Source organism: Bos taurus, chromosome 4, assembly GCF_002263795.3.
Source record: "Bos taurus isolate L1 Dominette 01449 registration number 42190680 breed Hereford chromosome 4, ARS-UCD2.0, whole genome shotgun sequence".
NCBI lineage: Eukaryota > Metazoa > Chordata > Mammalia > Artiodactyla > Bovidae > Bos > Bos taurus.
In genome coordinates this window covers 51,394,875-51,408,077 of record NC_037331.1, presented here as the reverse complement: position 1 = coordinate 51,408,077, position 13,203 = coordinate 51,394,875, and the positions used below count along the sequence as shown (strand labels likewise).

General features: G+C 35.4%; 1 protein-coding gene across 10 annotated transcripts in view; it reads left to right on the top strand.

Annotated features, from left to right (window-relative positions):
- ST7 (suppression of tumorigenicity 7) overlaps positions 1 to 13,203 on the top strand; it is a 268,694-nt gene that overhangs the window by 48,435 nt on the left and 207,056 nt on the right. The window contains exon 1 of one of the 10 annotated variants that reach the window (XM_015469083.3): positions 356 to 459. The exons of 8 other annotated variants lie outside the window; for them this stretch is intronic. In XM_015469083.3, coding sequence (XP_015324569.1) covers positions 447 to 459 — 13 coding nt within the window. In that variant the 5' untranslated portion in view covers positions 356 to 446. Of the gene's footprint in view, positions 1 to 355; positions 7,940 to 13,203 lie in introns of those variants that run through there. One more of the 10 variants, XM_005205389.5, reaches the window with a different exon arrangement.

Sequence of the window (13,203 nt, the reverse complement as noted above, 5' to 3'; positions counted from 1 at the left end):
CACTATCAAAGGAATGAACATAATGACAAAAGACTATTCTTCCTAAAAATTTGGTTGCTGACTCCTTTCAGGTTATGCTGCTTGGTAATGTTGAGTACTAGGATGAAGTATACATATTTTGAGTTCTTTTCACTCAGAGAAAGAAGAAAATTTATTTTTTCCCTAGTTTTAAACTAACAATACAGGAATGAATGGGAAGAAATAATACTTCTCTTCTAAAAGTCTTCTAGAAAGACTTTTCTAAGGATGACTTTAAAAAAACGGGCAAAGGAGAGCAGAGCCATGACCGTTGCAACTTGAACAGAGATAAGCAGAAGTGTGTGTGCTCAGTGTCACATGGCAGGAGGCTGTCCCCAGAGCGGTTTGCTGTCCAGGGAGCTGTTTCATTTTGAGTCTGATAGAGTTTTACTTTGGAAAATACCCGGTTCCCTGCCTACTGCTTCTTTATGGATTATACAGGTAAAATTAAATTTAAAATATTTTCCAGCCATGTAGAATTACTTAAAATACACTATTCTGAATTATTTAAAAATTACATTGGTTATGTTTGTAAATGAAAGTATTTAAAAAATTATTATGCATGAGTTTACTCCTGCTGTATTACTTTGTTGTATATAAATCATGATTAATTTAGCATACATATATACTTAAGGGAAGTTGTCAGACATGTGCTTGTTGTTTCTTGTATTTATTTTGAGCCATACTCAGAGTTAAAATAAACAGCAACTCATATTTAATTCATATTTCGACCCTCTGGTCAAGAAGCTTTAGAGTACAAACATCCGTGTTCAGACTATGCCACAGAGAGAATAAAATATACACACAGTCTACGGAGACTGTAAAACATTTTTGACATTGTGGTGGTGGTTTTGTACATGTGTGGGCCCCATCTTTTAGATGGAGTTGACATGGTGAAGTGAATTGGAGAATTTCAGTTTTTATCCTAAATTTCTGAGTGTAACTAGCCTATTCTTTTTTTAAACTTGTTAACCTTGTTCTTAGCTTCTAGTTTCACTGAGTGGTAAGTTGGTACAAGAGTAAAGTTAAGTTAACCGTGGGTGGTGGTTCTTGATGAGTAAGTAGGGGATTCCCTTAGATTGGATGGGGTGGAAGTGGGGTTGAGAGGTGAGGTGGTAATAGGAGATAAGGGCATGGATCTTTGCTCAAAATTTGTGCAACTAGTTCAAAATTGTATTTCCCTAAATTTGAACTTTTGGGTTATGGTGACACTTTTCTGACATATTCCTTATAAACTAAACAACAAAAACTTTAGAGGATTTTTCTACCAGGACAGAGACCTATTTTCCGTACCCCAAATAATGACAAAAAGTGCATTTAAATTAAGCACTTACATGTTCTTTATAAATGATCCATTTTACTCTATGGATAGATCTTTGGCAAGATAGCTAATTATGGTGAAAATAAAATTATTGTGAAATTGTTAATAAAATGCAAATTTTAGGCACTTGCTATCTAAAGGACTTTTGTGGTGAATATTTTTTGAAGCTGAAACATTTAGAAGTAATTAATTATTCCAAATACCCAAATACATTTTTTCTATAAATCCGTATTTCCTATTTTAGAGTTCTTTAAACCAAATACAATAATAGTATCTCTCTTTCTCTCTGGATTTTGGATTTCTTTTCCTTTTGACTTTAGTGTTCCAGAAGTTTGTGCTGGGACTCTAAAATAGAATATACTTATTTGTTAGAAGGCTTACATGTATGTTAGAAGGTTCTATGTCTGTTTCTATGTTGAAGCAGGAAGGAATATACTTTATAGACAAAGAAATGAAATTTCTGAAGTCTTACTAGGGAGCTTCACTATACATATATTTTTAATTATAAATTTGTACAATTTTTTCCCCCAAAGGACAGAATCACTAATTTTTAAAATTTTTATGTAGTTTATATATTGCCATTAAAACACTTCTCTGTTGTTTTTAAGTAATAACCCATACATGGTATTTTTTTTTCATGGATGGTATTTTAAAAGACACACACTTTTTTTTTTAATTTTATTTTATTTAACTTTACAATATTGTATTGGTTTTGCCATATATCAAAATGAATCTGCCACAGGTATACATGTTTTCCCCATCCTGAACCCTCCTCCCTCCTCCCTCCCCATACCATCCCTCTGGGTCGTCCCAGTGCACCAGCCCTAAGCATCCAGTATCGTGCATCAAACCTGGACTGACGACTCGTTTCATATATGATATTATACATATTTCAATGCCATTCTCCCAAATCATCCCACCCTCTCCCTCTCCCACAGAGTCCAAAAGACTGTTCTATACATCAGTGTCTCTTTTGCTGTCTCGTATACAGGGTTATTGTTACCATCTTTCTAAATTCCATATATATGCGTTAGTATACTGTATTGGTGTTTTTCTTTCTGGCTTACTTCACTCTGTATAATAGGCTCCAGTTTCATCCACCTCATTAGAACGGATTCAAATGTATTCTTTTTAATGGCTGAGTAATACTCCATTGTGTATATGTACCACAGCTTTCTTATCCATTCATCTGCTGATGGACATCTATGTTGCTTCCATGTCCTGGCTGTTATAAACAGTGCTGCGATGAACATTGGGGTACACGTGTCTTTTTCAATTCTGGTTTCAAGACACACACTTTTAACATGCTAAATAAACATCAAGAGGAATACTAAGAAAATAAAACTTTAATGTGAACAAAGGATACAGCTCCAGAGGAACTCCAGATATGACACTTTTAAAATTGCTGTATGTACTCTTAAGAGAAAATGAGGTTTAAATTCTTACCAGATTAATAGAGATAATTAAATTAACTAAATTAGTTGTCTGATGTGGTGGGAAGCTATTTTGAGTGTTGTCTTCTATGGTGATTTTTAAAAAATATTTCCATGTTTGCAAAAATAGGTATATTTGGTATATTAAACTTTGATGAGAAGAACACATGTTTTCAGCTCATGGGAGAGTGAATTCTTTTGCATTCGAAAATAAAACTTATTTTGTGTCAGCACAGTTCAGCACAACCACTTTTGTATTGATACTAATGACAGCATCACAGCACTAGAGGGGTTATCTTCCAATAGTAAATTGAGTCTTGATTATTTAAGAATAGATTTATTTTGCTTTTCTGGAAAGTTCTTTTCCCCATGTAGTTTCCATGTTACCCATGTGGTTTCTTCTCAGTTTTTCAGGTCTCTGTTGAAGTCATCTTTTTAGGATGACATTACTTGACTGTTTTACCTAAAATAACCCTCCCATTCAATCACTCCTCATCCTCTAATTCCTCTTATCTTTCTTTATAACATATACCCCCACTGAATGTATTACATATTTGTCTGCCTCACCCTCTGGAATATGAGCTCTACGGAGGCGGGAGTTTGTTAATGGCTGTACCCTTAGAGTACAAAACAGTAGGCTTTCAGGAAATAGTTGTTGAGTCGATTTATGAATCGGGTTTCTTCTAAAAATTACTGTTCACTTACTTTAATATTTTACTATTGTTTTTCTCACAACATTCTAGTTTAACAATAATTATTTTGACCACTAAATTATTTTGAATGTTGATCTCTTCTTTCATTACTAATTTTATCCTGAAATTAACAGTACTCACTTTACTAATAGAAGGGCAGGGTGGCAGCAGGCAAGGTCACAGGCAGGCATAATTGTACATAATTGATAATCCAAAGATCACTTTGGTTTTAGACTATATTATGTGATTTTATGAAGGAGTGTGGAGGACATTAGTCAGTTTTATTCTTCCTTCATTTCCTTTCTTTACATTTTCCTTAGGTAGCATATTAAAATTTGTCTTCATTCTCTGAGCTCATGCTAGCTGCCCAGAGGAGAGAATGGGAGCAAACTAAAATTTCAAAATCTATATTTTCAAAGATGGGTCTTCAACCATATGGATCCCAACCTTCCAGAGGTGTTTAGAAATACCTCTGACATCTGAAGATTATAGAAACTTTAACAGGAATTAGAGGATGTCATATGTGTCCAGTTTTGCTGCAAGTGAGACCTAATTTTTTTAAACATACTGATCCTGCTATGCTGTGCTTAGTCGCTCAGTCGTGTCCAACTCTTTTCGACCCCATGGACTGTAGCCCGCCAGGCTCCTCTGCCCATGGGGATTCTCCGGGCAAGAATACCAGAGTGGATTGCCATGCCCACCTCCAGGGGATCTTCCCAACCCAGGGATTGAATCCAGGTCTCCCACATTGCAGGCAGATTCTTTACCAACTGAGCCCTAGGGAAGCCTGATCCTGCTATAGTTATCTAAAAAGTAGATGTCTTGAAAAATAATGCAGCCTTTAACTTACTGTTAGAAGTCTGTGCCAAGAAATAAATATAGGCACTCAGAAAATGTATTTACATATGCATATAGATATCATGTATGAACTGAAGAGAGGAGCTACATCAGTGAGTTGGCAAGAAGTTGTTGTATATAGACTATGGAAAGTACATTTGTTACTCAATTATCCGCAGGGAATAGTTTCAGACTACCCCCAACCCCAAATCTGCAGATGCTCAAATACCTTATATGAAAATTGTGTAGTGTTTTCATATAACCTACATACATCCCCTCTGCATATTTTGAATCACCTCAAGATTACTTATAGTACCTAATATGAGATAAATGCTATGTAAGTTGTAAGTACAATGTAAATGCAATGCAAATGCTATGTCAAAAATAGCATTTTTGACACAAAAAACTTGTGTCAAGTTCCAGTTTTGCTTCTGGAACTTTCTGTAATATTTTTTCCTGAATATTTTGATCCATTGTCGGTTGAATCCACAGATGTGGAACTGGTTGATATGGAGGAATAACTATATCTGTTATCCACGGATCCTTTGCTTATTCTACTTTTCCTTTTGCCTTTCTTGTGGCCACATCCACCCCCTTTTGTGTGACTATTCATGTGCAACATCTGGTATACAATTTAAAACAGATCTCATGTAAGATAGTATTCTGGTTTTAGCCCTTTTGAAGTGTATTGCCCTTTCCTACTTCCTACAGCTATATATATCAGCGCTATTATTGATACAGGCATACCTCATCTTCTTGAGCTTCCTTTTATTGCTCTTCGCATAAATTGCATCCTTTTACAAGTTGAAAGTTTTGGGGAACCCTGCATCAAGCAAGTCTGTCAGCACCATTTTTTCCAACAGATTTGCCCACTCTCTGTCTCTGTCTCAAACTTTCATCTCACAAATTTTTTAAACTTTTTCATTGTGACATTTGTTATGATGGTGACCTGTGATTAGTGATCTTTGATGTTATTACTGCAACTCACTGAAGGCTCAGGTGATGGTCAGCATTTTTTAGCAATTAAAGTATTTTAAAATTAACATTTTTTTAGACATAATGCTGTGGCACACTTAATAAACTATAGTACAGTGTAAAGATAACTTTTGTATACACTGGAACACCAGAAAGTTGTGTGACTTGCTTTACTGTGGTGGTCTGGAACAGAGCCTACAGTATCTTTGAGGTATACTTGTGTTTTCCACTGGTTGTTAACCTGGACTGCTTATTTTGGGAGGGATGCATTTTTCTTAATTTTTGAAATTTTCTCTCATTTTTAGTGTTTTTGGTGACCTTTTTCTTTTAAGAACTTTCTTCTCCATATTTTTTTATTGATTTCTATTTTCCTTTTATTTTAGTTGAATTCTTAAAATATAATTTTGGTATTTTTTTTTTTTCAAGAGACATTATAGATGAGTAGTTAAGAGCATATGTGTTGAAACCAGAGTGCCTGGGTTTGAATCCCAGCTTATCATTTAGTAACCTGCATGACCACCATCTATCAAATGTGGATAATAATGGTATCTGCCTTGTAGGATTGTTACGAAGATTAAGTAAGCTGATATATGTGAAATTTTCAAAATAATACCTAGTATGGAGTAAACATTCAGTAAAAATTGGTTATTATTATCTTGTGTGTGTGTTTGTTCCATCACTTCAGATGTGTCTGACTCTTTGTGACCCTATGGACTGTAACCCGCCAGGCTCCTCTGTCCATGGGATCCTCCAGGCAAGAATATTGGAGTGGATTGCCTTGCCCTTCTTCAGGGTATCTTCCTGACCCAGGGATTGAACCCAAGTGTCTGGCATTGCAGACAGATTCTTTACCATCTGAGCCACCAGGAAAGCCCCATTATTATCATACCTACAATAAAACATTTGTTCTTATGTAGCATCATTGCAATTTTTCCATAATGGTTTAGCATGTTCGATAAGATGAAGGTCAGATTACCTTTATGCACATCCATACGATGGACTATTATGTAACCATTTAAAGATGAGGAGGATGTACATATACTGACTAGAAGAACTATTAATGATATTTTTAGATGGTAATTTGCAGTTCCACACCATATAAGAATTTAGTGTTTAAAAGCTGTGTTATATAGAGACATGCTTATATACTTTAGAAAGTATTAGAAAAAGTATATACCTTAGATGAATGAATGGAAAAGAAACTTGAGCTTTTGAACTTTTTGTTTTATATAACTTTAACAATGGGATTATTGAAAAACACCCACACTTTTTTGTGCATTTCAATATTTTTAAAATATTGAAACAAACTTTCTGTGCTTGTGTTGGATAGATATTCTAATAAAAGTCCATGCACTTATAGCTTTTAGAAAAAAGTAGATTTCTAAGAGTAAAGGTAATGCAGGTAATGAATCAAGAGACAAAATAATAATATCTTCTTTGTCTTGGTGGGGTGAAAAAGAAATATGATTGTTGATCATATATGCCTACTTGCACAGGTGTACACAGGTGTGTGTACACAGCATTAACATTACTGAGTTACCCTGGAAAAATGATAGGAATTCTCATAAGGCAAAATAAAGAAAAGTAAAGCAAAAAAAATAGGATAGGAAAAATGTGTACATACACATATTCCTAGAGTAGTGGTTTTCATGTTTGCATAATAGTTGTAAAATAGCTAATCATGTATTCTTTAACATTTGAGTGCTCACTGGCTGTCAAACAGTGTTTTAAGCCCTTATAGTGTTGTTTTATTGTTATATTTGCTTGTGAATTTATATGCCAGGATATGTGTGGAATAGTGTACATATTTTCACATACTTGTGATTGAGTGTACAAACCCCTAATCTGTCAGTCTACCCAAGCCTACTGAAAAAGCAATGAACTCTGGAGTTATTTTAAAAGGTAGGTTATTTTTCTCATTTCTCATATTCTTAATTCCTTTGAAAAGTTCTACTTGCTGCCTAAAATCAAGAACCCTAATTTGCATATCTTTGTGGTTGGTTGCTATAAAGCCAATATTTAAATTTCTTTGAGGTCTCTTTTAGTGCTTGGTATCTCAGGATGAAGATCTTGTCAGGAGGGTGAATATATATGTGAATATGTATGTGGCTCTTGGTCTTGGGCATTTTGTGACAAAGGAATTCCCCTTTGAATTGCCTGCTCCCCTGAAGCCCCTGGAGCCTCTGGCTCAAGCAGCGCAGTCGGTCTGTGCAGTGTCTCTGACGTCACCGGTGTATGCATAAGCCCTGCTATTGTCTTACTGCTATAACTGGGCTGGGGATTGCAGTATCCGCTGTTGCTGCTGCTCCCAGTCTTGCCCCCGCTGCTACCTAGTTCTGCCTCCCTGCATCCCAGAAGAGCCACGTCGGCCTGCCTTTCCCTATTGGATTTTCAAAAGCAGCTCTTCGGTTTTTGGTGCTGTAGGAGACCTTGCTTTTCAATCACACGGGAGAACACTGAAGCTTGTAAGAGGAGAATCTGGCAGCTGGACACAGCTTGGACTGCATTGTCTGTCTTCATGACCTCTGCTGTGTAGCAGCTCATCTCTCCACTCTCACACGTACACTGTCCTCGATTTTTTTCTTCCTTCCTTCTTTCTTCCATTCTTCTAATTTTTTAAAAGCAGCCTCTGGAGCCAGCCATGTTTGGCACTGAATCTTCATGTAAGTAAATGGATCTCACTTTGCTATTTAGAAATCTGCTTGCTGTCATGGTTTCATTGGCTTGGAGTTCATATCACTTTGCCGTAGGTCATTACCAGCCTTTGTATTTTGACTCTAATTACAAATAAATTGGTCTCAGGAAAAGGACTTCCCCTTCACTGGGTTATTCATCCTTAAGGCCAGGGATGTCAGAGTGGTCAAAATCAGGCCTCCAAGAGGGAGGGAGGAAGACAGGAATCTAGGCAGCCTCCCCAGAATGTGTTAATTGGTGGGATCAAGTCTGTCACTGATCTATTGTTGTGGTTCTATAATGGTCCTTAAACCCTAAAATAGGTACTGTGAGGATCTGAGATGATAGTGTTTATTAAGAAAGAAAAAAAGGCTTACATTTTTTAATCTAAAAGGAGAAAGAGGTGTCATTATATCTTCTTCCCATATTTTTACAGAAACACAGGGACAGACATTATATGTAGATACAAAAAATAAAAGTTAAGCTTTTTTTTTTAAATAGATTTTTTTTTTTTTACACAATGGCTTCAATTTTGATATGCTGGCTAGCGCCACAGTCCAGCAGCAGCATATCTGTCATAAAACTTATACAATGAAATTGCTTTGGTGCAGAGCAGGCCCCGCACAAGGGGCTGGGCTGGATGGCACTTGTGGACAGCTAAAATGGGTATTTGAAAAATGATGACCAGCCTAAGTAACGTGGTTTATTTAATGTTGGATGTAGAATAGTATAACTTGTCAATGCAGTTATACAGGCTCTGCAGAATATTTTGTCATTATCCATAAGCAAAGGTGACAGTTCAGAATTTATAAAGAGACTCAACCTGCTGACCCAGGACTTTAAACATTGGCAAGACACTGGCTTTGTGGGGAGAGAGGGTTAGGGCAGCAATTTAAGAAACACATTTCTTATGAATATATAATTCAGTCTCTCCTTTCTGATTTTGGGTGATCAGTGTGATTATTTATGCATAGTTGATGATTATTCCAGAATAGCAGTATTTCAAGAGAGCTGATACTCCTCAGGTCTTCTGTTTCTTGATTGGCTATTTTAAAGGGTGGATTATTTTTGTTGTTTTACCTACAAGCGTCCCATTTCTGAAATTACCACAATGCCTTATCAAGGTCAAGATAGAATAACAATGAATGTGATTCCCATTCAGCATGTGATAGTTTTATTTTTTAAATAATTTAAAAATGGTTTTTGAATCGACTTAAAATGATACATTTGGAATTATTGTCACCCAGGATTAGAAACAGATTATTTAGTGGCGAAGACCTTCCAGTTTCGTTTCAGTTATTGAATTTTGTTTAAGTAGGAACCTAGGTAGAGTAGATAGAAATATTTACATCCTAAAGGAAAATTAGTCCTATTACTTTGTTCAGCTGAAAATGGAAGTTGAAACTCAGTGTGGGAACCTTTGGGTTCTTGACACAGGGACTCTAACATCGTCTGGCCAGGTTTACTCAGCAGATAGCCTTTCTTGATCGTTAAACCTCATCTTTTGATAATATCACCCATGTGCTATGATCTGTGTTTGAAAACTGCTGGTTGCTTTTGGTCTCCATAGCTACCAAATTGCTGTACAGATAGAATGCCATTCAGAAGACAGAACATCATCATGTAGGTTTTTTTTTTTTTAACTTGACTGAGTATTAAGTTTTGTTTCCTGCTTGTCACTAGAAGACCATAGATAGATTTGTACTGTCAGTGGCTGCAAAATGTTGAGAATGGACTGCCTTCCTTAGATAAGGAGATTCCTTAAATGTGTACTCAGAGTTGAGACAAGTGTATTTTCTTTGTGTTTTGAGGCATAGGTTCTCTAGGCCTTTAATTTCCATCTTTTGGAGGCTGTTTTATAGACTGAGACTATATTTAGAATGTTTAGAAAAACAGTCACATTAGAAGTTCTAATTAGTTCAGAAGGGATCTTCCAAACCACCTGGTATATTTTTACTAAATTTTTACAGTAAATACTTGTTTAGCTATCTAGTCTGTGTACAGTGCTATGCTAGATCTTGGAAAGGTTCATTTTTTTTTTTCTAACATATTCTGATTTTATAATTCTTATCCCTAATTTCTGGTTGCAGTAACTTACTTGTATTGAATGCTTTTACTTTTAAATTGAGGTATGGTTCATATACAATAAAATGCATAAATCAAAGTGTGGAACACATTGAATTTTTGCCTGTTTACACCTTGGAACTGCTACCCAGTTTGAGATACAGAACATTGTTTTTACTCTAGAAAGTTCTTTTGTGATGACCCTTCTCTGTCAATATTGCTTGTCCCAATATTACTTCTGTTCCTTGCCAAAAGGTGATCACTATTCTGAATTCTGTTGATATTGTCACTTGTATGTGATTAAAATTTTCTTTCTCTGCTTTTAACTCTTTGCGTATAAGAAAAGGAAATGTCAATAACAATTTTCATGCCTTCATTTTCAAGTACTGGATTGATTAAGTTGACTTCATGTTTCAGGTCAGGAATTTGAGGTAACCTAGAAATCACATTATAACATGTTTAGTCTCACTGAGATCGTATTAAACGCCCACAAAGCACCCCCCACCCACCACCCACCACACATATTTGAAGAACCTTTAAAATGACAAAAAAACTTACCTGGAAGAGTAAAAAGTTTATCAGAGTTAAAACTTACATAGTTATGGCAACAGAATTTATAAATGCTCTTTCTGACCTCGCTTCAGTGAATATCTTCTTGATTCACTTTACAGAAGAACTCTGACAGTGTTGGAGTCTCATTTTTTCTAACTTAGTATATCTGAATCTCCCATAGTTGTATAAATTAGGACACAAACTATTTTCAGCCTTTGAAATGAAAGTGTTCTATGTTATGTGTAAATTAATCATTAGTACAAAGCAGGAAGTATAGCTTCTGTAATCTATTACCATCATGATGTATTTCACTGAGCTTTTCCTTTACCGAAATTTCCCATGTCTAAAAATGGGAGTAGTAGGTCTGCCCTTTATCTGCTTTGAGGAAATGCAATTTTAGTCTGGTCAAAGTAATGTAGGCTTAAGGATGTAAGTACTAAAAAGAAAGTTTAGTGAGGGGAATAGTCATTTAAATGCATATGTTGAGTGCTTGATTTAATGATAGTTCATATTTTAAAATATGGAATTCCACAAAAATTAAAATTTCTTTTCCTCTTTAAATTTTATAAATAGAGAAAAAGTTCATCTTTTCTTTTTGTGGAGTAAGGGACACTGACTTTGTACTGCTGCCATTTGGTTGCATCCTTTATCATAAAGCCAGTTATTCTCCAAAGAGTAAGTACTTCAAATACATGGACATTTATTCAATTAGTGTTTTTCTAGCTCAGTCCTCCTCCTGTCCCCCCTCCCATGTTTAACTTTTTTAGTCCTCAAGGGTACCGTTTAAGATGTGCTGTGGTGGGAATTGTGCTCTTTTCTAATAAGTGAAAGTGTCTTTAAAAGCACCTACCTTATTAGTCCAGTGAAGAGAGCAACACCCTACCTTTTCAGAAACAGTGTACCCTTGGGGCAAATAGTGTCATTTAATCCCTCCTCTGAACATTTTGTTGTAGTTGTAACATATTAGAAAGAACATCTTCTGTATCTTGAAAGGGAAAGAGAAATTACCCAAATCCCAGCAGAGCAGTAGTATTTTGTGAGTTTAGTGGTGATGGCTATATGGTGGACCTGTGTGTCAGATTGTCAGTTCTCTTTAGCTGTGGTATGACTGTCTTGCAAATCTCCTTGCCATTTTCTGCATGCCCACCTCACCTTCAGTAGGCAGCTAGATGCTGGAAAGGATTTGGGGTATATGTGCTGCCCCATATGATTTTCTTTGATGAATACCGAAAGGGCAGCTGTTGCTTTTTATTTTCATTACTGATAAATGCATTAATTTGGAACTGACACCTTCTCAATTTTAATAGTGAGTATGGTATCATGCTTCTAAGAACAATGTAATTATCTCAAATTTTGAGCCATTATGTGAGAGATGGTAAAATGAATATACTCTAGCAATATTAGATCACCAAGAAACTGTACAATTAAACAGACAACTCTTTTATAGAAGAATAAATGAGTCACATTCCCTTTTTATGTATTTCAGGGCCATTCTTGACAACCAGTCATACGTGAGATTAAACTTGGTTCTATTGTTTTGGTGTAATTTCTGTGAATCAGTTGCGACGTTAACAGCAACTATAGTCTTTCAAAAATGGCTATTCACAACTGGACTGTTCTGCAGTATAAGCCCTAGTTCTTGTTAAATAATTGTATGACACTGCTGTTTTTGCTGTTAGTATGGTTGACATTTTAGTACTATATCCCTCCCTTTATTAGTTTTTGTCATATGACAACTAGGTAGTTCAGAGTCATTTTCCTTTCCAAATCTTTAATCCAGCTGTTAGTATTTAGCTGTATTGAATTTTAGATGCTTTCATCTTACTTAAAATGCACATACTTAAATATACACACAAAAACTTACTGCTAATTCTATACTTAGAACATTAAATAAAAAAAAAAATTACATGACTTTGGATAAATAGAAACCACAGATGGCTAAAGTCACAATAAAGAAAAATAATTATGAATCACTGGAATTTACACTGGGACATGGTCATACAGGACCCTGGGAAGTAAAGCTCATTTAATACTTTTGACTTGTCTCACTATATTATTGTCTTTTCTTATCTTCTGACAATGTTAAGTCTGATGTGAAATTTCCTTTTGGGTTTCTTGCCTGTTAGTAGTTGGCATCGTAAGTTTTAGAATCAAGGGAATATTTTAAACGAAATAAAGATAGGAATTTGTTTTTTTTCCCCCTGGATATTTATATACTGATTCTGCTAGTATAGGAATGGAATGAAAATACCCAGTGGTTATTTTTAAATGTTCAGAGTACTTATTTTCACTTGAGTACTGGTTTCCTTAATTGTTAGTCTGGTTTGTTCAGCAGAAATTACACATGAGTTTTCAGTGATCTGTTGTTTTCATTGTCACAATGGACCAGATTCATATCCTGTATAAACTGTGGGGAGTCTATGGGGAAAAATTACCATATATGGAAACTTTCCTCATAGAATCCCCATGGAGTTACACAGGATGTGAATAGAATTGTTATGGATTCTGGGTTGAATCCATATCAGTTACACTGATAATGTGTATTTTTAACGTTAACAGTAGTTACCATGTTAAATTATGTTCAAATACTATTACATGTTCAATACAAGACCATATGGAACATAAAAAAATATATGGT